The 25,883-nt window shown below is 53.2% G+C and overlaps 1 protein-coding gene across 2 annotated transcripts; it reads right to left on the reverse strand.

Annotated features, from left to right (window-relative positions):
- Window positions 1-398: 398 nt before the first annotated feature.
- Hid1 (HID1 domain containing) lies at window positions 399-18,919 on the reverse strand. Of its 2 annotated transcripts, XM_055592501.1 has the most exons (19): window positions 18,728-18,919; window positions 12,989-13,138; window positions 11,802-11,972; window positions 11,111-11,224; window positions 10,425-10,531; window positions 10,095-10,211; window positions 8,460-8,682; window positions 8,221-8,277; window positions 7,106-7,246; window positions 6,844-6,934; window positions 6,479-6,630; window positions 6,292-6,370; window positions 4,724-4,888; window positions 3,180-3,407; window positions 2,779-2,885; window positions 2,235-2,315; window positions 1,595-1,686; window positions 1,317-1,475; window positions 399-1,220 (listed from the first exon to the last, which is right to left on the reverse strand). In XM_055592501.1, the coding sequence occupies exons 1-19, from the start codon at window positions 18,791-18,793 to the stop codon at window positions 1,157-1,159; spliced, it is 2,364 nt and encodes a 787-aa protein (XP_055448476.1). In that variant the 5' UTR covers window positions 18,794-18,919; the 3' UTR covers window positions 399-1,156. The 2 variants fall into 2 exon arrangements, with proteins under 2 accessions (XP_055448476.1, XP_055448477.1); XM_055592502.1 differs by lacking the exons at window positions 399-1,220; window positions 1,317-1,475; window positions 1,595-1,686 and adding an exon at window positions 1,716-2,047.
- Between the last annotated feature and the right edge of the window lie 6,964 nt (window positions 18,920-25,883).

Here is a 25,883-nt window from a genome sequence, read left to right on the forward strand (position 1 = left end):
ATGCTGGCCCTGCAGCCAAGTCTCTGCCCTTCCTGAACTCCCCCTGCTCCCATGAAGGCCTCACACTGTCAAGCCCCGGGATGATGACCCAGGCCTCCTCAACACTGGTTCTGGCTACCTGAGGCCATACAGAGAACTTAGAGTCAGGCCTTTGGCTTCTCCTGTGTGGGCTTTTCTCTGGGTAGCCACAGTCAAACCCTGGGTGACAAGAGCCCAGGTAGTTTCACACACACACACACACACACACACACACACACACACACACACCAAATGACAGATGATGTTTCAGTCACCGGGTAAGAGTCCTCAGGGGATGGACTCTGGGGTACAGAGTCCCCAACTGCCCTGCAGATGGGTGCCCTAGCCAGATACCTCCCCCAACTCCAGGCACAGAGGCATAGCACAGAGAGGGAAATTTTATTGTGTGAAGTATCTGATTGTACAGAGTGAACATTGTACTGACACAGGTGGGCCAAGAGCGACCCAGAGGCCAAAGCCGGGACTGGTAGAATGTGGCCCCACCACCACCCAGGCAGCAGGCAAGGCAGGGACACTGGCATCCTTCAGGCCCCACCAGCCAGGCAACCTCCTAAGGTCAGCAGCAGGAGGCCCTCAAAACCCCACTCCAAGCCCCTAGGGGCACACTCTCCAGTCTTGCCTTATAAGCTGTCAGCCTCCTCAGCCAGCAGCTCAGCCACTCTCCCCAAAGAGCCCCGGCAGGGAGAGGGCCTAGAACAGACGTCTCAGGCTGGGTGGCCAGGACTCCCAGTCACCATGACCAGGTGCCCCATGGGACAGCACTTGGCTCCTTTTGGGGGAAACCTACTGGGGCACAGTGACCTGGCATCTTCTGGGGGGCAGGCAGCACAAGCGCAGGTCTTGAAGGAGGAGCCAGCGTGGGCAGGGACTGTGGTGGGGCTTGAATCTCTGGAGACAAGAGGCTCCTGGGAGAACAGCCTAGAGGGCAGAGGGGCACTTTTCTTTTCTCAACTCCCTCTTGTCTCCAGCCGCAATGGGCATCTGCCATCCAGGACCAACCACTCTACCTGCCGCACACCCTGATTGATAATGGGCCTTTAAAGCTCAGAACACTGGGTTGGGGGAGCCCTGGGGACTAGGACCGGCCCTCCTGGTCCTGTCCCCTCGGTCTCCATCTTCACACCCGCTGGATCTCAAACAGCTTCACGTCAGTGTCGTACCAGATGGGCGGGTCCACGTTCCTACAGAGGGAGAGGGCTGTCACCTTCTACAAGGCTGTACCTTGTGGAGCACTCCCCTCCGCCGGATGTGACTTCCGTACCCCTTGCCGGGCCCACCTCAGGTAGATGACGCCCCACATGTAGGTGCGGAACCACATGGCGGTGCCTGAGTTCGCCTGGTACTTGCGGATGAGGATGGGGTGGGGTACAGGCAGAAGCCCCACTAGGGTGCCATGCTGCAGGAACCTCAGGATCTCAGACTCATCCGTCAGACCCCTAGAAAAAGAGATGGGGCCTCCAGCCCGTTCACGCATGCTCCCTATCACACCCACGCCAAGCCTGGGCTGACCCCTCTCTAAGCCCCGCCCCCGGCCCTACCCAGCTTCGGGACTCACTTGTCAATGCAGATCTTCTCCACCTGGGGAACTAGCACCTGCAGCAGGCGCATGATGGTCTGCAGCGGCAGCTTTGACTTCCAGGACAGGATCTGTGAGAGCCACACCCAGAGCTATGGGGCAGGCTTGACCTTGACCCAGAGCCACGGGCTCCCCAGGCGTGACACTGCCTGCGTACAGCATGGCCCACACTGTGAGGGGCTGCATGATGCAGAGCTGCTGCTAATGGGGAGAGCCCAGGCCACGCGGAGCAGTGCCACGGGCCAGCTGCTGTGCCTTCCGGGAGGCTGTCCCCTCTAATCCTCACAACGGCTGGGCGGCACGACCATAAGGGCATTTATTATGGTCATCCAGGGCAATCAGCGGGGCTCCCAGGAAACACACAGGGAGTGGAAGCGATTCGGGGAGGGACTCAGCAGGGGTGATTGACAGAGGCCTCAGTCATATGGAAAACTGCTGAGAGGTCAGACACGAGGCAAGGTCAGTGGCTGGAAGGACCGTCCCTCAGCCTGGCCGCTAGGCCCAAGGTCTTTGGTCCCTCCTAGCCTCATCCTTCCCTGAGCTGGAGCTCTGAGAGCCCCTGCCCAGTGCTGCTGCCCAAACCCCAGCTCCCAGCTCCTCCTCCAGCTGTGCCCCTCACCCAGTCTGACGTTGGGCTCCACTGGCCACTGGACGATGCATTGGACAATCGCCGCTGCTCTCTCCATGTTTGGCTGGACTCCTGGTTCCCAGAAAGGAATGAAAGTGACCAGGGAAGGAATGGGTACAGGGTTCAGCCATAGAGAAACAATAAGTCTCCTCTGGCCCCACTACAGGGCTGTGAGGGAGGTTTGCTGAGGGTGAGTTCAGACCTGTACCCTTTGCCCTGGACCCAAGGTGCAGCCCAACCCAGCCCAGTGACAGGTTTAGGGCTGGGGGCTGACAGAGAAGGCAGGGTAAAGGCCAGACTCAGATAAGGCTAGTGGATGAGGAACCCGGAGTTCACAGGGCTTTACTGTGACGGGTAAACAAGGGAGAGAGGTCCGTAAATGGCCGGTCCCCCTGGCTCAGCAATGCCAGACCTGATTCCCCTGTGCTAAGACAGTGACCTCAGAGTGTTCCGGCCTTGCCCTCCTACATTCAAGGGTTCAGAGAGAAAGGCAATGAAGTTACAACACCAGCCCCCAAGTATCTCCAGTACCTACCCCTTCAGACGGGCTGCCTTCTGCTGAGCTTTGCTGGGATTCGGGCTCTAGAGACCGCAAGGTGCCATCCTCTGACACCTGGGATTTCTCTGTCAGCTTGTCGATGCCTGAGGGAGACGGGAGGGGGGGGATGTCATAGTGACCCCTGGCCCAAGAGGCTGTGTGCTCCCCAATCACAGCAGAAACAGTGTGTCTCTCTTTTTCCCTCCCAGAGCCACTTTCAGCTCTGAGCCTGGTCCTTGTCCCTCCTCCCCAAAACCCAAAATAAATACTTCCACCCCACATGCTGTTAAATTCCTTCTCAGGAACGACAGGAAAGACACCCCAGAGATCACACACACACCCCAACAATGCTGCCCCCAACCAGGCCCCACACGCTCCCAGCCTGATGCCATCCAGACCTGGAGTGGCCACCAGGCTGGTCTTTAGGGTGCCTGGTTCCGCGGGGGCGGCAGGGCGGGAGCCCTCCATGGAAGCACCCTCCTGGGAGCCAGCACGGGACAGAGGCTCCGGCGTCTTCCGCCGCCGCTGAAGTGCCTTGTGGATGGAGGGTGGGTCAGTGGGCAGGTTGGCCAGCTGGTGGAAGACCCCACGCTTACGGATGATGGCGTAGACCAGGTTGGAATTGCCTGCGGGAGGAACGAATCTGTCCTCAGCCATTTTGCTTCCCAACCCATATCTGGGCTGGCTTCCGGGACTAGAGAGCAGTTTGTTAAACCAGAAGGCATCTTCCCCAGGGACAAGAACTGTACAGGGTACCCAGAGAGGGAGTGGGGCAGGACCAGCCATAGTGGCTGGTCAGGCTATGGGAGATACCAAAAAGTTAGATTTCAGGGATGCCTGGTTAGGCTGTGGGTCATGCCAAGAAGTTACGCTATGGGAATGCCTAGACATTAGGCTATGGGGATGCCCAGGTGTTGGGTTATGGGGAAACAGCTCTGAGCTGAGCTCCTCAGTACCCTTCTTATGGTGTCTTGAGAACCCCTTGCAGCTGAGCACTACTGGGGTGTCATCTGGCATGGTAGGGTGGCCTGAGCCCTACCATACCAACCCAACACTAAATATGTACCCCTCTCAGTGAGCCACAGAGAAGTCCAGGAGAACACTGCTGTATGCCCTGTCCTCCATCATCTACCTCCGAGTTCCCGCAGCTGTCAGGGGAAGAGGCACGGCTTTCGGGAGCCCCCTGAGGCCCACCTACCTCCCATCCTGTGTCACAGCACACTACCTTTGGCTTGACATCCACCCCAAGGCCTTTGCACACGTCCCTTGCAATGCTTTTCTGCCTGCCTTACTCTCATTCATCACATAGATAGATAGATGATAGATAGATAGATAGATAGATAGATAGATATGAATTTTACTTATTTTGGAAATAGTAACAATAATTGCTAATGTTTGAGTTGCTGTGCATTTTATGTGAGTTAGTAAGCTTCCCAATATCCTCTAAGAGAGTTTGTTTGCTTGTTTGTTGTTTGAGACAAGATTTCTCTTTGTATCCCTGGCTGTCCTGGACTTTACACTCTAGACCACGCTGGTCTCCAACTCAGAAATCCATCATTATGAGCACCTCACAGATGAGGAACCAAGGCTCAGAGGCTGACTTTCTCATGGCCACAGAGCACATGGGTGGCCAGGTCTGGATTTGCGCCTGTGACATTGGTATGGTGCCCCTTGTGACAGCCGGCAGGCTCTTTCTACTCTGAGCTTTCTAGCCGCCCAACTTTCAATGAACTCTTTCGTCTAGCAGGTCAAGCTGCCGGTCTAAAGTCTTCCTCTGTGACTCCATGTCTAGCTGTGAGCTGCAGGAGGGACGAAGCAGACCTTCTTTAATACCCCCACTGCTTCTCCCTATACCCCGGTATGCTGCAGGTGCTCAATAAGTGCACAGGCAAGATTCCTGGGCCTCGGCTTCCTTAGGTAGGGGCTCAGACCAGTGCCTCACCGTCAAACTGGTACTGGATAATGTTGTTGAAGACCTCCAGGAGGAAGAAGACCAGGTGGTGGTTCTGGGAAGCTGAGAAGAGGAACCAGGTGGTAGAGAAGGCCTCCAGCAGGTGCAGGAGCTTGTTGGCAGTCACCATGGACAGGCTCTTGAGGTAGGGTGACACTACAAGGGAGGAATCGGCTTGTTCTGGGCCATCCCTGCAAATTCCAGGCCAGTGCAGAACAGCTTACCTCAACCAATTCCCTCTGTCCCCCGCAGAGCCCCACCCCCCACCTATGAGGCTCGTGTCCCCACCACCCCCACAACCTCAAAGGCACATTCAGCTCATCTCTCCCAGGCACCTCCCCAACCCAGAGGGAGAAGGACAGAGACAAGGATGTAGATAAAGAAATCGGGGTTTAGAGGGTGTTATAAACTGAGCCCAAGTTCCCCATCAATAAAATGGCAGGGCAGGGCTGCTGACCTGGGATGTGACATCTTCCAAGAGTGACAGGCTGTGTCATTAGATATGCACTCCTTGGCACAGCTCTGTAAGTGGGAATCTCACTTTTGTGTGGGGGCAGGTCTATGGGGGGTTATCTTGATTGTTTAGTCGAGGTGGGAAGAGCCACGGTGACTGTGGGAGGTACCGTTTCCCAAGCTGGGCCCCCAACAGTTAAGAATAAAGAAAGCTAGCTGAGCGTACGCAGCCAGCAAGCCAGGATCTGTTAGTTCCTCTGTTCCTGGCCATGAATGCCACGTGACTAGCTGCTTCCGTCCCTGCCTTGACTTCCTCTTTCTGCTCAGGGATAGGCTATAGCCTGAAATTATAAGCCAAATAAACTTAAGGGTATTTGTTACAGCAGCAGGAATATAAACTAGACCTGTCAATGACCCAAATGGCCAAAAGACATCCCCAAAGTCGTTCTGCTCCAGCCTGCTGCTGCCTACCTCGTCTCCAACCCCAGACAACCTGAGCCCTCCTGCCTCCATTCCTAGAGAGCAGCCCGAAGGCCTTGATGATTCTGTTGATAGCCCCACACCATGACTCCAACAGCCCAAACCTTTACTGCTCAATAAATAGCCAGCAGGCCACATGTGGCTTTTAAATGCTTACAATACAGCCAACCTCAACTGAGATGTCCTGCGTGGACCAAACAGACACAAGACTTTGAAGACTGGGTATGAAACAGAAAGTAAGCCACCGCGATGATTTTTACAGTTTGGAGGCAGTATTTTGAACCTGGTGGATTGGGTAAAGCGTATTCCGACGCGATTTAGAAGTTGTAGTTATTGTGTGCACGGCATGTATGTGTGTGTATGTGTCTGAGGGTCACAGGACGATTTGGTGGAGTCTGCTCTGCTTCCACTTCCACACCAGCCTTGCACGGCAAGAGCTTTTACCTGCCGAGCCATTTCAACGGCACTCTGAAGCTTTTATCACCTGCCCTCGAGCCCCTTACACTGCACTAGAAAACTTAGCGGTAACGCGGCCAGCCATGAAGCCAGGGGACTGGTAGCTGGTTGGCCTGCGGCCTGGCGCCACCTGCTGGTGATCACGGGGAAGTCAGTCTCTGGGCCCCTACCGTTGACCACAATGGTGAGCAGGCAGTCAAAGAGGGGTTGCAGCCGCTGGTGACCACTGGTGATGATTTTGTGGAATACCTGCGCGGGAGAGGGAGAGGGACGGTGTGAGTTAGCCACCACTTCCTGACTCAGCCGAGAAGGCAACGTCACCCCAAGCCCCCAGGCTGGCCATGCACACCCCCGTACCACAATGAGCAAATCTGCGTGTGTGCCTGTGAAGACGGGAATGTCCATGGGCACGCGCACTGAGTAGGGCTTGTTCAGCCGTACCCCAAAGTTCCTCTCCCCACTCAGAAGCAGCAGGATGAAGACCCCGATGTGCATCAGGCCCACTCGAGCTGGGGGGGGGAGACACAGGAGGCACCACACTGGGGGCGGGGGCAGGGGAAAACTCAGAGCGAGGACGCATCTTCAGGGGCTCACAGGAAACCCCGTGTGGGAGGTTAGGGCACTAGGCTTAAGCTTCTGGGAGGCACGACAGTCTGGCTGGACCCCACCCGAAATCAAGACCCCATATCTACCCCAGCGTCACAGGCCCGCCACTGTCATACATTGATCTGCCCGGGCGTCGTTGAGAAAATAGAGGATCGGGACCAGGATATCCAGCACGTCACTGCTCTTCAGCACAAAGAAGAGGAATTTCTGGGAATGAGAGAGGGGAGAGGTGGGCTGGGTCAGTGGGAGGGCTAGCCCTGCCCCACCTTCTCCCCGGATGCTATCCTAGTCCTTGGATTCTGTGGACCCCACCAGCTATGCCCCCCCCCCCGCGCCCCGTGTCTGCTGCCCTCGGGCGGGCCCCTGGAGCCCACTCACCTTGTTAAAGTCACAGAGTTTCCAGAAGAGAACGAGCAGCTCCTGGTGGAACTGGATTTTCTTTGTAGAGTTCGGAAGGTAGGTCTGGAGCAGGGGGTTGGACAGCAGCCGAGCTATCCCCTTGAGGATGAACTGGAAATCCTGGGAAGGCAGAGCAGGAACCCTTCCAATCCAGCTCCCTCTGGCTCCAGAAACCCCCTTTAAATGCCTCCTCGTTCTCCTATCGCCTTGTCAAGCTCCAGAACCCGGGTGTGGAGGCCCAGATTTGGACATCACTGCTAGCACCCTGAAAAGTTCAGCCCCTGCCCCACCTCCAGCGGGTCAAAGGATTCCCTAGGGCAAGGATGCAGCTCCCTGAAACCCCAGGATGGACCCCTGCATGAACCCTGCAGGCTCTCTGACCATCTAGATTCCGTGTAGATTGGTGCTGTCCTTCTGCCCCACCCCCAGCCCCCTCCCCATCATGCAGGGGAAGTAGTCCCCAGTTCTCATAGAATGGTCGCTTACTGAGCACACACCACAAGCCAGGCTGTGCTCGACTTCCTTCATGGGGCGGAAGCACGCTCAGTTACAGTCCCTCGCTATGCCTCTGCCGAACACTTCCCCTCCACTCCAGTCTGCCTGGATATTAGGGCCACAGTTCCCTGCCATCCTCCCACCTCCGAACCCCAACATCACAGCAACACCCCCGCCTTTGGGAATCCTTCTTGGTTACCCTGGCCCAGCTGAGGCTATGAACCCTTTGTTTTCTTTCCTTCTTTCTCGTATTTATTTGCTTTTAAAGACAGGGTCTCCCGTAGTCCAGGCTAGCCCAGAACAACTCTAAGCTTCTGAACCTCCTGCCTCCACTTCCCAGATGCTGGCTTTACAGTCATGCCCCTCGACGTCCTCGGTGTGTTGTGCTCGAGATTGATGAGGGCTTTGTGCACGTTAGGCAGGTGCTCTACCAACTGAGCCACACCCGCCAACTCCATCCTAGTGAAATCTCCCAGACGCTGCCGTCAATATCTTACTTAGAAAAGCCATGCTCCTTCATGCAGGGGGCCAGGCCTCCTCCAGCCCCCACAGAGCCACAGCCATTGTGGAAGCTGGGCCGTTAGAATGGCAGGACTCACCTCCTCACGGTGAATGCGAGACAGGTAGTTCACAAACAGGTTCTCCGGCCCTGGAGGCTGCCAAGGGGAGGAGCTACGGTGAGATCTCTCACTGTCTGCCTGGGTAGCAGCAGTGAGCCTTCCAAAGTTGTGTAACCCCCAGGCACACCACAGGAGACACCCCGGCCCAGGGCCTCTGCTGAAGGAAATCCCATCAGCACCCAGCCTCCTCCCCCTCCTCCCCCTCCTCCGGTCCTCACATCAGCATCATCCATGGCAGTGCCCGTGGTGGTCCCATCCACGGTGGGGCTGGTGCTGGTGGCACTGTCATGGTCCAAGGTGACGATGAGCACCTGAGCAGCCTCCTCCACCAGGGGCTCCCGGTAGTCCGAGAAGAGCAGGTGGTTGTACGGGATCCCGTAGCCCACAGGGTCATAGGCACACACGGTGTTGAGGAGCGAGGTGAAGAGAGGCAGTGCATGTCTGCAGGGGAGAGCAGAGCAAGGCTGCGGGCACGCTCCCCCGGGCCGACCTCTCCACACACAGGGGCGAGTTGCCGAGCCAGGCTGTAGGCTAGGACCCAAGAGGCAGAAAAACCGAGCGTCTCTTCCTGAATAGAAAAGGCCCTCCCAGTCCCTGCATGCAGCTGCCCCTGACCGGGGCCAAGCAGAGCCAAGAACAGAGGATTCTGTTACAGGAGTGAGGGGCTCCTGGCAGAGAACGTGCTGACACCCTTTTCAGTTCTTGGGGGGCATGCACCCTCCACTGGAGCCACAGGCTGACTGGAATCAGGTCCAGAAGATGTCAGGGGCCTCCAAATGCCTCCTCTTGCACGTGAGGAGATCCCAGAGGTTAGGTGAGTGTGAGCGGCAAAGGGTGGCAGTTTGCCTGCTGCAGCTATGAAAGGAAACTCTGGCCGGGCTCAGATTGTGGCCGGTGTTGAAGGGTCACCTGGGAGCCCTTCTCTTCTGGGGATAAAAAGAAGTCCAGCAGGGCGCTAGCAAAACCCAGAGGAGGGAGCCAGGCCGTGCAGGGGTTTAGATTCCAGAACCAGGAGGGTTAAAAGTTTAGGATGCTAACGCCTGTGTCAGCCGCACAGCGGCTGTGCAGAGCTGGGGTGTACGCTTCAAACACTGTCCCACTGATGCCCACATGTACCCATAAGTGTCCCCGTATTCCTCAAGTGCCCTCCCCAGAGCCCGTGTGTAGCTTGTGCTTCCAGCTTGCTTCAACTGGACTAACCACTTAACAGTACTCAGTAGCCGGCCACATGTGGCTGTGGTTGCCCTTTGGGACAGTGTGTGGAGAAGAGGGTCTGAGGACCTCCCTGATAGATGGAGGAGTCGGGACCACGGGGAGGGCAGCATGACAGAGGGAAATGCGAATGATCTTGATAGTTCTATATACTCATTATAAATTTAATACTCACCTTTAAAAAAAACATACTGAGTTAAATAAGAGATATAAATGTTCTTTCTTCTTGCTTTTGAGACGGGGTCTTATGTACCCCAGGCTTGCCTAGAACTCACCCGTAGCCAAGGATGACCCTAAACTTCTTGATTCTTCTGCCTCCATCTCCAGAATGCCGCTGGGATTACAGCCCTGTGCCACCACACCCAGTTCGCCCCGGGTTCCATGCATACTAGGCAAGAACTCTATACACAAATCTACATGCCTCGCACATCACATTTCTGCTAAAGAATGTGACTCTAGATGGAAGACCTGGACTTGGCCACCCAGGGTCCCCAAGAAGGTTTGAGGCCCTATGGTTTAAAGGTGTGGCTAAATTATAGTTTCATACCACCAGGGGGCAGCACGTCTCCTCAAATAAAACCAACAGGGCCGGCACTCAGTGCCTGCAAAAAGACCAGCTAGGCCAGCAGCCTCTCTCTCACCTGTTCTCTGTGGAGCAAAAGAACTGAACCCAGGGGTTGGTACTGCCACTTTCTGGCGATGGCGGCAGGTACATGGCCTCTGAGAAGCAAGTCAACAGAAGCTTCAACAGCTCCATCCTGCAGGAAGGACAGGAAAGGCTACATTCGGACCCCAGTCTCCCTCTAGGAGGTGCTGCCAATCCAGCCCACCACCCTGGCCAAGGTCCACGGGGAAAAAAAATGACCCCTGCTCCTCCCTGTAAGGCTGAGGTTGCATGGTTAGTGGGCTGTGTCTTCTTAAAGACCCTGTGGGTCTCTGAGCTATGCAAAGGCCAGCCCGGTCCAGCTCACCGGTTCATGTCATGGATATAGTTGGGCTGTGGGGAGTGAGCAAAGCCCACGCCAGCCTCCCAGATGTATTCACAGCTGTCCAGGGAATGGACATCTTCTGCTGACTCCTAGGAGCAGGGAGTGATTATGGAATATGGGATGGGAATTTCACAGCAGTGAGAGGGGGTCCCTGACTACCCAAGCTTCCCACTGTCCTCAACATATCCCAACATTCTCCTAAGTCACCCCCACTCATGCCCTAGGCCCTAATATACAAGGAGGGAAACAAGCGCTGTCGGATTTCTTTTTAAGCTCATTTTTCTTCAGTCTTAACTGATTATTTTACTGGCTGATTCCAGTCTGAGGCAGGGAGAGGAGGGAAGGAAGGTTGGGGGGATGGGGTGTGACAGGCTGAGGGGAGAAAGTATTCCTTGTGGAGTCCCAAAGTAAAAAGGCAGGCTTCCTGGTTCCAGCCCGGCCTGTGCCCCTCCCACCTCAGGCAGAGAAGACAATAGATGCTTGTGCATGGCTGCCTGGGAGACAGGGGCAGGCTGGACACCAGCTGGCTCCTCTCCAACAGAACAGCCCCTACCCCACCTAACTGACCTGCTCTCCCTACTCCTGCACCCTGCATTTAGGGGTTCGGTAACTGTCCTAGCCCCAACAGGCCCAGAGCCCAGCCTGGGGGTGGGGCGGGTTTGTCTCACCACATTGCTCCTCCGATGGTTCTGAACAGTGAAGTCTGGGCAGAAGAGCAAGTCAGCGATGGCCAGGAGCAAGGACTCAGCCAAGGGCCGAGCATTCTCGTCCTCTTCCTCACCCTGCGAAGGAGGCAGGCTGCTCAGTGGAGGCTCGCCCAGGACGGGTGGCCCCAGGGCTTGTGAGTGTACGACAGGGAATGGCTCTCAGCTGGCACGCATAGACAGAGGGAGAGAGATGTGTACACAGAGGAGGTGTAAGAGAAGAGAAGATGGATTCCTGCTAACCCCAAACCACCCTTAGCCAGAAGAGGGCAGGGCAGAGATGAAAACTGAGAAGCGTGAGGGAACACCCCCCTCAGGAGGGGTGCTGGGTACCAAGCTCAAGGGTCTCAGCTCTCTTGGAAATCATGAAGTCTCTACCCTTGGTGCTTGCCTGGAGATAAGCCCAGAGCAGATGGGGTCTGGGAGAAGGCAGCATGGTCCCATGGTAACTCTAAAGACAGAGTTACCAGGCCCTATCCTTGCACCCCTGCTCCAGGCTATAGGAGAGAGGGGCAAAGGCCCCTTGGGAGGGAAACTGAGGGTCTGAAAAGTTGGTAATAGTTCCTATCCCCTCAGTGGCACCCCACCCCCACACTTCCTAACCAGCAGGTGGCCTTGCCAGGGTCCTCCCACCCCCCTGGCCAGGCCCACAGACCCCTCCACGCCCTGCCCCGGGCACTGTGGACCAGAAGAAGCCCCTCCAGTCTGGGTCCTCGAAGATGTAAGGGAGCACTCGGGTGAGTAGCCGGCTGCAGTTCAGGACGACCTGTTTCTCCTTCTCTGAGTGGCAGCCACTCTCTGCTCCTTGCACCAGCTTCTCCACAGCCTGTGGGGACAGACAGCAAGGGAGGAGCCTGTAAAGTGGCCCTTTGGGTTCAGGCCACCCAGGCTTCAGAGGTCAGCTAGCTCAGGGGGATTACAACGTGGGGGGAAAAAACAGCTGAGAGCATCAGAGCAGAGTCCGCTCCACTGCGTAGCCAAGACCTCTTCTGTGGTACCCTGCCCTTAAGGAATGTGTACCCACATTTTACTCTCTTCTGAGAGCCTCTTTCTCTCCTCATCCGTGTCTAACCATATACAAAAATACCCTTTTTAAAAGTTAAGACAAAACACAAAGGCTGGGGCTGGAGACACATCTCTGCAGTTAGGAATAAGTGCTGTTTGACGGGACAAAGTCAGCCCTTAATTCCAGCACTCAGGAGGCAGAGGCAGGTGGATCCCTCTGATTCAAGGTCAGCCTGCGCTATATAGCAAGTTCTAGGGCAGCCAGGGCTATGGAGAGAGAACCTCAACAAAACAAAACAAACAACAATAACAACAACAAAACCAACATATTGTCCTTGCAGAGGGCCCAGGATTCAGGTCCCAGCACCTACTTGTTGGCTCACAACCATTCATTACTCCAGTTCCCGGGGATCCAATGCCTTTCTTTCATCTCCACAGGCATCAGGCATGCATGTGGAACATATACATACATGCAGGCAAAACACTCATACAAATAAAATAAATAAATATATATATATACACATATATATATATATATATATATTTTTAGAAGAGCTCATCTGTAATAGGGAAATTAACAACAGCACCTCACAGGGAAAGCAAAGTGAGCTAGTGTGTGGAAAGTGGTGAACAAGACAGCATAAAGCTCTCATAACTGGTGGCTGCCATGATTACTTTCCCCTCATCCTCACCAGGGAGAACTCGAGGCAAAGGGATAGGTCCTCTAGGACCTGGGGAGGGGGTGTTACAAATGAGTGTCCTGTCCTACTGCAGATGGGGCCATCTGGCTACCCTGGAGAGGAAGGGAACAGCAGGGAGGGGCCAGACAGCCCTTACCTTGTAGCACAGGGTGGCCAGGTTAGAGGGTGACTCCTCCCGCACAGCTCGGATCTCTGCCGCCGGCACCAAAGCAAAGACATCTTGCACCGCGGTGGCTGTGTCTGCCCAGAACTGGTCCCAAAAGGCATCGTCAGTGGCTTCCACGGGCTACGGTAGAACCCAGTGTCCAAGTTACACAACCTTTACCAATAGAGTCACAGACGCACCCTGGCAGGAAGGCCATAGCCACTGTCCTCCATTCCAGGCAGCCTCCCAGTCTGGATGAGGGGCCTTGTTCAGCTGCCACAAGATGGGGTATGCACGGTCAACGTCGGCTAGGTACTAAAGCCCAGGGTCAATCCTGGGCCCTCTGCAAGAACCAATAAGTTGGGTTGCGTTGTTACTGTGGTTTGGTTTGGTTTGGTTTGGTTTGGTTTGGTTTGGTTTGGTTTGGTTTGGTTTGGTTTGGTTTGGTTTGGTTTGTTGAGGGTCTGTCTACATATCCCTTGCTGTCCTAGAACTCACTATATAGACCAGGCTGACCTTGAACTCATAGAGATCAGCCTGCCTCTGCCTCTTGAGTGAAAGGTGTGAGTGCCCGAGAGTTTGTGCAGCCCTGGCTAAGTCCTCACCCTCCTCTGAGAGAGAAGCTGACATCCTCCCTAGGCCACATCCCAAGGCCACACCAGGAGGTCAAGCATCTAGGACCTAGACCAAGGCTCTTCCCCAAAGGACATATGCATGCCCGCTGTCTTCCTCCTGGAAGCCGTTTCTCAGCACATCCGCTAAGTGCCAAGGCCACTGACCCTTCTCCACATGCTCCTCTCAGCACTCACTGCTGGTCCAGTCACTTTCTGGGAGCTCCAGCCTCATACACACCCCCATGCGCCAAAGCAAATGGCCAAAGTTACAGCACCTTCACATAAAGGCCTCTGGGGCTCCCCTCTGCCTGCTGGATCAAGTCTAAACATCGGCTCAACATTCAGTCAAGATCTTAAGCACAACGCCATTGCCAGTGCACAAAAGCCGTGGAGAGGATCTCCAGCACCTCATACATCAGGATTGGTGGTGAGGGCCTGTAATCCCAACACTTGGGAAGATCAGAAGTGCAAGGTCATCCCCAACTACATAGTGAGTTCAAGGACAGCCTAAGATTCAATGGACGACATCTCAAAACAAAACACACACACACACACACACACACACACACCCCTGTATTTACTACCCCTAGACATGACCCCAGTAAATTTCTTCTGTTTTGATCAGGCTGTCCCCATTTCCCAGCATACTCTTCTCATCCAACAGTACTTACAAAGTCCTACCGGTTTGGGGCTTGAGACATGGCTCAGTGTTAAAGGGGCTTGCCACCAATCCTGATGCCCTGAGCATTGAACTCAGGCTCATCTACTTATCGGAGGGGCGAACCAACTCCCATAAGTTGTCCTCTGACCTCCACACATGTGGCTTCCACCCAATGAAAACCTTCCTCATATACACACAAGCACATGCACACAAAGGTGGGTCCTTTGTTTTTGTTTTTGTTTTTTTGTTAAATTTTAACAGCTGGGTTTAAACCCAGCACCTGGAAGGCAGACACAGGCTGATCTCTGCGAGTTTGAGGCCAGCCTGGTCTACATAGTGAGTCCCAGGATAGCCAGGGCTACACAGAGAAACCCTTTTTCAAAAGAAAGAAAGAGAAAAGAAAGGAAAATGCCTCCCTAAAATCAGGTTGTAGGCAAGCCTGCAAGGCGTATTTTTAAGCGGTGACTGATGGGGCGGGCCCAGCCATTGTGGGTGGTGCCTTCCCTGAGCTGATGGTCCTATAAGAAGAGTTCTAAAGAAAGCAGGCTGAGCAAGCCAGGAAACGGCACCCCTCCATGGCCTCCGTATTAGCTCCTGCCTCCAGGTCCCTTCCCTGCATGAGTTCCTGCCTCGGCTTCCCTAAGTGGTGCAGTTAGTGGTGCACTGGAATCGAAAGCAGAATAAACCCTTTCTTCCCCAAGTTGCGTTGGTCGTGGTGTCTTACTGCTATGGACAGGCACACTCCCACCTGGAAGCTCCAGCCCCAACCTCTGTGCATCACATTCTTCACTCAGGTCTAACGTCTCACAGCCCAGCAGCCCAGCATGGCTCCTGCTCTTGCAGGTAAAGCAGATGACAGGTGCTGAAGGGCTCATGAGCCCTGACAAGGCTGAGTGCCAGGGGGTGATAGCTGAGTGCTATCAGGTCTGCCCACTATAGCTTCACCAAACTGGCCTCCTCATTCCACTCTGGGGAGCCCCAGTGTAACTTGTGGCTGCACCCTCAGTCCCAGAACTGGTAGAGCAAGTTAGCTGGAGGTAAACAAAGGCCAAAGGAGAGGCCCTGGAGCTGGGGTTTGCTGAACCTCAGCCTCACAGGCCATCTGAAAAACACTGAAGTGGAGGGGAGGGGGGTATCACAGCAGCAGGAGACCCCACTCCTAGTGGCCTGGAGCCAGAGCGGGGTGAGAAAGGACATCTCACAGGAAAGGCCTGTGGAGCAGTCCCTATTGATAGCACCTCTGGAAATCTGCCACCTCTAATACTCAACCAATCTTTCAGGTAATCACCACCCCTTAAAGGGGCAGAAGGCCTCCTTCCCTCTGCACACACACACACACACACACACACACACACACTTAGCACACACTTAGCACAAATGGACCTGACTCAGACCTATTTCGCTAAGCAAGCATCACCTAGGGACTGAAACCCAAATCAAAAACAAGCACTTATCTTTCTGCCCACCCCTACCTTTTTCATGTAGCCAGAGCTAGCCTGGAATTCTCTGTATAGACCAGGCTGGCCTAACAACCATAACCCTACAGCCTCCATCTCCCAAGACCTGGGATTGCACCATACCAGGCTATGGAAATCAAACATTCACATCTTCACACCCCCCAGCCTCCCTCATGATGGAGACTGAAGCTACAACCGACCTCATGACTGTTCATCTCAACATGCACCTCCTCCTGTGACCCCACTATGCCTTAGACATTTGCCCTGGCTGAGGGACCAACTGTAGCTTGAAAACATTTCTTAATTTTTATTTACATGTATGTGTGTTTCTCTCTGCGTGTGCACAGGTATGAGGTGTGCCCTCGGAGGCCAGAAGAAGGTGTTGGATCTCCCAGAGCTGGAGTCATAGGTGGTTGCGAGCCACTCAATGTGGGTGCTGCAAACCAAACTCTGTTCTCCGAGACTCTGAGAGAATAGGGAGCCCTCAACCACTGAGCCATCCCTCCAGCCCCCAGCTGTGGCTTTAACAGTCTTCTTCTGAGGTGGGAGTGGCAAGGGTCCAAATCAGCAGTGATCTAGTCTGATATGATGATATACCCAGACAGGTGAACAAAGCATTCTAGGCCTACACGTGTGTGTGCATATGAACACACCCTGTCTGTCAGCTCTTACCCTGGTCTGCAGCAGAACATCCTCCAATAGGCAAGATCTGGAGGAGAGTCTCTGACCCAGTAATTCCCCACTCTGGGGCCCCAGCCAAGTAACAAAAGAGTCAAGAAACACTGGCCAGTGTCGCTGGCCTCAGAGTTAGGGTTAAGCCCTGCCCAGGGCTGGCCAACAGGCCAGGAAGAAAACAGGATGCAGGGCAGGAAGGCAGGGAAGGCTGACCCGCGAAAGCTCAGGCCCAGGCTACAGGAAAGGGTCCAGCTTGTCTACTGCCAAAGCACGACCTCTAAGGGCCTAGATGTGAGGTCATCCTGTGGTCAACACACCTGCAACACCTTGAGGACACTGAGTGCTGAGATCCAGGAGAACCATCTTAGACCAGGTTCTTGAACCCCAGCTGCCCAAAGCTCATCACTACAGAGAGTTCAAGGCTTTGTTCCCCTCCCACCCGTGAGAGTCCCGGGCTTACAGGAAGGCCCATGGACTGGCGAAATGGCTCAGCAGTAAAGCACTTGGTAAAAACGCCTGGTAAATGCACTTTATGCTTGCTGCCAAGCCTGATAACCTAAGTTCCATCCCTAGGATCCACATGGTAGAGGAAGAGAACTGACTCCCACAAGTCCTCTGACCTCCACAAATATACCATGTGTACACACACATACATATATATGTACATATATAATATAACTTGAAAAGAAGGAGACAGATGGGAGAGGAGGAGGAAAAGGAGAAGAGGAGGGAAAGAAGAAGAGGGAAGAGGAAGAGGGGGAGAAGGAGAGGGAGAATAGCCCAAACTGGGTTTCCAGTTCGAGGCCCTGATCCAAGCAACTGACTATCTTCAGCTAAGGATAACAGACCATATCAGCCAGGGACAGACAGACTGATGCAGTATTCTTGGGAGTGTGCCTAAGGTCCCCTTCCGCCTTTTTGGATCTCGTTGGGCTCATCTTGCTCCCAAGGGACCTGCTGAGTCCACCACACCATCTTCCAGCAAGGCAGCTCATCCCCAGGCAGGTAAGCATGGGGGACTCCCTCCTCCCTCCCTGTCTCCCTGTACTATGCCAGATGCCACATGCCACCCTTTTCTGCTACCCACAGACCTAGTGTCTCATCTGTGAGGTTCTGGAACAAGCTATGGGGAGCAAACAGAAGCAGCTCTGGTTTTCATCACGTGCCTCTCAGATGGAAATCTAGAGGCCGTGGCATTTCTGTTTTCAGCCTCTGACTTTTCCAAGGTTCGTAGCAGAGTGTAGGAGGAGAGGTCTGCCCTCTGGGACTGGGACTGGCTGCTTGTGGAACTCCTCATCCCACTCAAACTAGCCAAGAACAATACAGAGCTCTGAGAAGGGCAGGATGGGGGTGGGGTTCCAGATGGCAGTAGGTCCAGAGCCCTCTGACAGTCGGGGACCTGGAGAGGCATGGCTGAGCATCTCCATGACCACAGTAGCCTTATTCCAGCAATAAGAACTGAGGAGAGGAGAAGGAAGGAACCTTGCTGGGTCAAGGGGTGTGTGCTGGGTACAGGAGTCTCCTGTGACACTTGTGGACTCTTGTGGAAGATCTGGGAGCATTGATTGGGCTGGACTTACTCATGTCTCCTTCACCAAAAAAACAAAGATAACCTCCTCATCCCTGAATGAGGATACCGGGTACCAGAAAGCACAGCCAATCAGCTCCACCGGGCCTGGAGAATCCCCTGGAGCACCCCTAGCTGGAAAGCCGGGTTCTTTAGGCCCGAGGACAGCTACCCGGCTGCCACTGCCGGCCACTCTGCGAGCTCCCAGGAAGACCTGAGCCTTCCTTGCCCCCAGGCATCAACCAGGGCCCAGAGAGGCCGCCGCTGCCACCGCGCACCAGCTGTTTTCCCCGACCCGGGCAGGCGCCGACCAGGCTTTGTTTGCGTTGAGTCAGCCGGGGCTGTGCATCCGGGACTGTGGGCACCGAGGGGCAAGGGAGGAAAGCGGGGCGATGGATGGGTAGGTGGGAGCTGGAAGAGGCTGGCTATGCAAGGCTGTGGGCACTGGGGGGCGGGACAGGGGGCGGATAGCGTTGTCGCCGCCGGCTCCGGGAGTAGGCACACGTCAGCCTAAGGTGGCAGCAGCAGTGCCCGGGAGAGTGTTCCCAGGGGAGAGTAGGCTTAGGGTGGGCTCCCAGAGGTAGGGATGGAGCCCTAAGGTACACAGGAAAGGTCCCGTTCCGGTGCTGGTCCCAGCATTCCCCTCTGGACTAGCCGGTCACCCCATCCTCTGTAGAGCCAAGTTCACCCAGCCCCCGGCCCTGCCCTGCCCCCCAGCCGGGCAGGTGGATGGAGAGGCTGGGTCCCTGGGCGCACCTGCGTCTTGGTGGTCAGCTGGATCACCGCCTTCCGGAAGTTCAGCTTGGAGTCTGCAGACCCCATGTCGACGGAGCCCGCTCCGGCCCGGCCCCGGGTTCCGACTCTGCGGCGGGCTCCGGCTCTAGCTCCAGCTCCAGCCCGGCCGCCCGGGGTTGCTCTTGGAGAAGCGGAGCTGCGAACCCCGCCCGCCGCCGGCGTCAGCCCCGCCCCTTGTGGTCCCGCCCTTAGGCCCGCCCCTACCAGGTCCCGCCTCTGCACCTGCTGTTCAGGCCTCCAGAGCAGAGGTCCAGAGTTCCCCATGGAACCCAACTCCTAGTCCTTCCTTTTGCAACCGAGGGCTGTCCTCGCTCTGTCTTGCCCTCCTGTCACTTGGTCCCCAAGACTAACACTCTCCTGGCACCTCAATCCCTACCTCCCCCTTCATTCTTCATTCCTGCTCCATCCCCACAGTTTCTCCTCCAGCCATCTCTGCCTGACTTCCATGCTCCTCTATTGTTGTTGCTGTTATCTGGCTTTTGTTTGTTTGTTTGCTTGTTTGTTTGTTTGTTTCTCTTTCTGACCTGTCAAACCCATGTGTCCAGCCCTGCAGTTATTCTAACCTCAGCGGCAGGCTTAGCTCTTGCTTGTGTGGAAGGAGGGGCTGACTCAGTGTCCCTATTCTAGGAAGGCAGCTCAGCACCTGGCTGACGGTAAAAGAGCACTCCGCTCTTGACCCCTCTCTGGTCCCCAGGCTTCCTCCATAGCTAAGTGCAGAGGATCTGGCAAACACATCATGGAGCCTGCTTTTAGAAGAAAAAAGGCGTAAACCACGGTATAACCCAGTACACTTTGTTTTTCGAAGTTTGTCTTAGGCTGGCTTCGAACTCGCTGTTACTGTTTATGAACTTTTAATCTCCCAGGTGCCAGGGTCACACTTGTGCACAGCCATCTTTGGTATTATGAGTGCTGCAGATCAAACCCAGGGCTTCTTGCATGCTAGGCAAGCACTCTAATTATTAAATTAGGAATAATAATAAGCCAGGCACGGTGGCAAACGCCTGTAATCCCAGCACTCGGGGAGGAAGAGGCAGGTGAGTTCCAGGCCAGACTGATCTACAAAGCAAGTCCAGGACAGCCAAGTCTACTCAGAGGAGTAATAGCTGGCTACATAATAAAAATAGCTGGCACACATCTGGAATCTCAAAACTCAGGACACGGAGGCAGGAGGAACAGAAGCCCCTGCCATCCGTGGGAAATAGTGAGGTAGAGAGGCCACAGTGTCACCCCTTCCCAGAACAGACCACAGCCTTGGATAGCTCTAGCTTTTCTCCAAAGGTGTGTTGTCCCTTCCCTAGGCAAAATCCTGGGCGTGCTTCGGGCTTTTCTTATCACTCTGAGATAATGAACGGTTTCTTTATTAGGTTAAAAGAAAGCCCAAACCACCTACCCAGGTATAGTGGCATAGGCCTTTAATCCCAGCACACAAGAGGGAGAGGCAGGTGGATCTCTTTGGGTTTAAAATCCAGCCTAGCCTATTCTACATCGCTGTTTTAGGCCATTCAGAGCTGCATAGGGAGAATCTGCTACAGACAAACCAAAAATACCTGGGAATCTTGGACAAGATATTCTGAGGACCAGAGCAAGCGGCACCAATGCCTCCGGCCTGTGGGCTTCCCAAGAGGCTTCCAATCAAGCTGTCAAATTCCGATTTTCCAGCTTGCCCTGAGATAATAGGAAATTATTCTGCCTCTTCGGCTTCATTAATTATTGGGATCAGCTCTTAACTGATTACCTGAAATTAAGTTATTTTGTTTCTTTGTTTGCTTATTTGGAGAGAGGGTCTCATGTAGCTCAGGCTGGCCTGGAATTCCTTACGTACCTGAGACTGGCCTTGAAGTTCTGATCTTCCTGCTTCCACCTCTTGAGTGTTGGGATTACAACTTGTGCTGCCCTTCCTGGCTATAATAAACTCTGTCACTCATAGACATTCTGGAAACAGTGGAGCCATGGGAGCAGAAAACAAGCCAGCAGTGGCCGTGAACTAGATGGGTGAACTAAGAAAGATAACGAGGGAAATTTGTGAGGCAATGAAAACCTTTTGTTTGACTGTTCTCATAACTACATGCCTCGAGGGAGTGAATTTTACTGTATGTAAATTGCACCTCAATAAACTGGACTTTAAAAAATAAGGACATGGAACATGGGAGGTAGCGTAGTTGGTAGACTGTTTGCTTTGCAAGCAGAAGATCCTGGGTTCCTTCCCCAGCCCTGCAAAAATAAAGGAAAATAAAAGCTGTTGCAGCAAGGAAACTCAACACACTAGGTCTCTCCACCACTGTATGCACGTAAAAAGAAAAAATCGTATAGTAAATGTTTTAAGGAAACAGTCTGTGTGTATAAATATACCGTCAATAAATAAAATAGCACCTTGAACACTTACAGGAATTACTCTTTTCTTACCAATGTGACAGTCTTCTATAAGGTTCTTGGCTATGAGAAATCAATGTTGTATCCTTGTTTTGTGGCCAGAATAAAAGACTCGCTGGTCTGTGGTTCCTGTAGCCCTCCCTGGAGTCCTTTATCAACCATCATTCATCCAACAGACATTGACTTAGAGCCTGCAAAAGCCAGGTACCGTTGGAGGGGCTAGGGCCTAAGCCATTCGTGTTTCTACTGCCAAGAAAACAAGACACTGAGAGCCATGGCACTGAAAGTAAATGTCTGCTCGTGGCCCTTGTAAAAACACGCAAGGGGAAAGGTGACAGAGCAGGGGAGTCTAGGCTGAAGCTTGGAGGGTGATTGAGAATGTTAGCAAGGGCCCCAACTGGAAACAGATAGAGGACAGAGGACTCTAAGAGTCCCCAAGAGGCTATTTACAGGGAAGCATTATGGGGTCAGAATGGGTTACTGAGACCCTTAAGGAGCAAGGGAAGGTAGTTGCCAGCACCCAGGGAAAGGGAGCCCACCGTAGGAGAATTCCCCCAGAAACTGTAGTCTCTCCAAAGAAAAGGAGAGAGGTAATGGGCACTCCACTTCACTCTTCTTTTGCTTCCAATTTGCTGCCAATCAGGTGAACCCACAAAAAGCCAAGGATGAGAAAACCCGCTGATAGGGCCCAGGAAAGCTCAGCCATCCGGATATGGGACAGAGTGAAACAGACAGAAGGAAATTTACACAGACGAGTGGAAATTTTTCAGCTTCCAGCTGTTAGGGAGAGCGAGCAGAAGGAAGGCCTGGAGCATAGAAAGCCTCATACCCAGAGACATGCTTGGAGGGAAAACAGAGACTGTGAAGAGAGATAACGTTTGAGAACTCCCCGGAGCTACATACAACCTGAAAAGCTTTAATTTTAGTGCACGGCCAATAAAAAGCCTCTGAAGTGGAGAAATGATGTCATCAGATGACATTAGGTCTTAGCGAATTGTCTTGGCTGAAGCAGTATAGAGACAAAGTGACCTGAATGCAGAGAGTAAGTGGGGAGGTGAGCTGATAAGGGCTGAATCAAGTCAGCAGCAGGAGGGATATCGGGAAAGAAAACATTTGGAATCCCAGAATTTGGTCCTCAGATGGGTGTTTTAGGGAGTATTTCCACGAAACAACTTCCCACCGAATGACACAAAACAGTAGCCATTTTCCTGTCTCCTAGATCCCCTGGGTGGGTGATGATTTTGGGATTGGGCTGAGATGGCTGGTCTCCACTCCGAGTGATGGCTGGGTCTCAGCTGGAAAGGCTGGAGTGGCTAGGCAGGGTTTTCTCTGAACAGCTGAGGATGCAACCACCTGGGAACTTCTTCTTTCACACATCCGGGCCCTGGGCCGGGAGAAGCCCAGAGACTGGACACAGCTAGGTCTGAAGATAAAATTAGGGACACATGGGGCTGAGGAGATGGCTCAGTGGCTGAGACTGCTTGCTGTTCTTCCAGAAGACCTGAGTTCAGTTCTAAGCACCAATGGTTGGCAGCACACACACACACAACCTGTAACTCCAGCTCCAGGAGATCCAACAGCCTCTTCCCACCTACAGCATACACTCAAACACAGACACATAAATAAAATATTTTTTAAAAAATATGCTGACATGTGGCCTTGCTGTGTGGTTGGACCCCTGCTGCAAGGACACTGAGCTTAGAAAGGACACTCCAAAGATGGCCAGAGGATGTTCCCAAAGAACTAGGAGAAGCTACAAGGCCCATTAGGACTAAGCCTGGAAAATAACATACAAAATTGCTGTACTATGCTGTATAGACTAATAGTCACAGCCAATGTACTCAAAAGTCAGGCCGGTCATCTCTCCTCCAAGAAGGGAGGGAAAAAAAAAAAGGCCAAGTTGGGGGTGACCTTAAACTCATAACCCTGCCTCCATCTCCCAAGTGCTACCATTACAGGCATGTGCCACGATGTCCCAACTCTTGGCTCCACATTTAAGAGTACCACACTGTATGCCAGGCACATACAAAAATATTTCTAAAGCAGGTTGATAATCGCAGCTTTTGGGAGGTACAGACAGGAAGATAAAGAATTTAAGATCAGCTGGGAGTGGTGGCACACGCCTGTCATCCAGCGTTTGGGGAGGCAGAGACAGTCGGAGAGTTTGAGGCCAGGCTGGTCTACAGAGCCAGTCCAGGCCAGTGAAGGCTACACATAGAAACCCTGGCGGGGGGGGGGGGTGTCACATTGTTGGCAGTGTGGCTAAGTGTGATCCCAGCACACAGTGGGCAGAGGTAGCTGGATCTCTGTGAGTTCAGAGCCAGCCTGTCTACATGGCACATTTCAGGCCAACCAGGGCTACATAGTGAGACCCTGTCTTACACACACACACACAGCTTTTTCTTCATGGCAGCCTTGTCAGGCCCCTACCACAATCTCCACAGCCTGAACAAACAGTCCGAGCCCTCCTTCTGCCCTCTCAGCTGCTGGTTCCCCAAGCCCACACCCCTGTTCTTGCACAGGCCTCTGTGCAAGCTACTCCTAATGTGCCATACACCCCTCCTTCCTCTGTTCCTGTAGATGCCCTCTTCCTCAGCCTTTCACATCTCATCTTAAAAATCTTCCCCCAACAAGAGATGGCCCATCCCTCACATGTTATTTCAGCCCCTAGCATTTTTTCCCTAAAACTTCAGCCACTATTTTTATTTTGTCCTATTTTTTAAAAAATTACGTATATGAGTATTCTGTCTTTATGCATATCTGTACGCTAGTGCCTGTGGGAGCCAGAAGAGGGCGTCAGACACTGTGGCCACTGAGCATCGAAGCTGGGTCTTCTGGAAGAGTAGTCAGCACTCTTAACCACCGAGGCAGCTCTCAGCCCTTGTTCCTTATTTTTATTTATTGTTTTTGAAACAATAAATAGAGTCCTCTGTAATCCAGGCTGACCTCAGACTCACTATGTAACCAAGGATGGATTTGAACTCCTGGTTCTTCTGCCTCAGCTTCCCTGTTACTGAGGTATGCACTCTGACACCTGGATATAGATTAGAAATATATGTTTTGGGTGATGCTTTGTTTTGGCTAAGATTTATTTATTTATGTTTTTGTTTCTGTTTTTTTTTTTTTTTTTTTTTTCAACTCGGGGTTTCTCCATGTAGCCGTGGCTGTCCTGTCTAAGCTCTCTGCAGACCAGGCTGGCCCCGAACTCACAGAGATCCACCTGCCTCTGTCTCCAGAGGGTGGAATTAAAAGCATGGACTACATACACATTTGTTTCCATTTTAGTTATGTGTATATGTGTGTGCCTGTGTGGCCCTGTGTGAATAAATGAGTGTAATACCCACAGAGTACAGAAGAGGGTTCAGGATTCCTAGGCCCTGGAGATACAGGCCGCTGTGAGCTGGCCAACAAGAGCTCTGGAAACTGAATTCGGGTCCTTTGGAAGAGCAGGATGCATTCAGTCTGAGCCACACAGGCATATATCCGCACAATATGTATATTGCATTTTTGTTTTTTGTCTGTCTCTGCTTTTCTACTTCCATCTTTAATTTAAATTTTGCACCAGCAGAAACTGCATCCATCTTGTTCCCTGCATCCCCTGCTCTCCAGCACACAGAGAGTGTTTATCAGGTATCGGAAGGTGATGCCTGCTTTTATGAAGGGTTTTGGGTAATTTGCATTCCACTTAAGGCAATGGGAAAGATGCATTTTAACCAGCTGTTTCAAAGTCATCTTTCATTCTCTTAGGAGTTTTTCAGGTGCCCTGGGGTGAAGCACTTAGGGGCACTATAAAATGTAGAATTAGAGTGTCACAGGGAGAAGGGTGAAGGGGGCCAAGGAATTCGGTTCTGCCACAATCTTTAGAATGCTTGTTTGGACTGGGTACCTGCCATGGGCCACCAGAGGCCCTGACCTTGGGGGGTTTTCTGTGTCTCAGACAATGGTACAAGATGCTGTGGTGTGACTGGGTATGAGGTAGTGGGTGTCAGGGCAGCCAGAGTGAGCCACTGTGCTCTGGGGCTTCTCCACATGTCTCTCCTTTAGGAGCCCACGGCCTGACACTTCATTCCACACATCCCCACACAGGAGGCAAGGTTTCTGGGCCGGCGTCCCCAGCCAGCTGCCTCAGGAGTCCTACCAGAGTGGGGAGTGAGGGATCACGAACAGCTTTAAAAATACATCAATTAGCTGTGCACAGCGGCTCAAACCTGTCATTCTAGCCCTTGGGAGGAAGGAGGATTAGGGAATTTAAGGTTGTTCTCAACTACACGGTGAATTGGCAGATAACCTCAGCTGCAGAAACACACACACACACACACACACACACACACACACACGGCTGTGGTATAGCTCAGTTGGTACAGTGCTGCATTCACAAAGCCTCGGGGTTCAGTCCCCAGCATACAGCAGGAATAATGGCAAATGCCTGTAACCTCAGCACTTGGAAAATAGAGACTCAAGGATGAAGAAGTTTAGGGTCAACCTTGACTACAGTTTGAGGCAAGCCTGGGCTGCGCAAGAACCTGTCTCCGAAGAAGATAAGTAGAACGAGGCAAGGTGGCCCACATCTTTACTCCTGGCAAAGTGTCAAGCCAGCCAGAGCTTCATATGAGACCTTCACTCAGAACCAAACAAAATATAGGTGGATGATTGACGCAGGTGATGTACATAATTCTAATATCAAACACATAGCTCCAGTTGTCCCAGGACCTGTCCTGGTTGTTGGCTTCATAGTAGGTCTTTGAAT

This window comes from Psammomys obesus, unplaced genomic scaffold (assembly GCF_907164565.1).
Source record: "Psammomys obesus unplaced genomic scaffold, mPsaObe1.curated_primary_1811, whole genome shotgun sequence".
In the NCBI taxonomy this organism is placed as follows: Eukaryota; Metazoa; Chordata; class Mammalia; order Rodentia; family Muridae; genus Psammomys; species Psammomys obesus.

Coding starts and splice junctions, on each gene's coding strand:
- Hid1 (XM_055592501.1), bottom strand. CDS start 18,793: ATGGGGTCTGCAGACTCCAAGCTGAACTTCCGGAAGGCGGTGATCCAG. Junction 7,247..8,220: donor CTCGCATTCACCGTGAGGAG/GTGAGTCCTGCC, acceptor CTGCCTTCCCAG/GATTTCCAGTTCATCCTCAA. Junction 6,935..7,105: donor AACTCTGTGACTTTAACAAG/GTGAGTGGGCTC, acceptor TCTCATTCCCAG/AAATTCCTCTTCTTTGTGCT.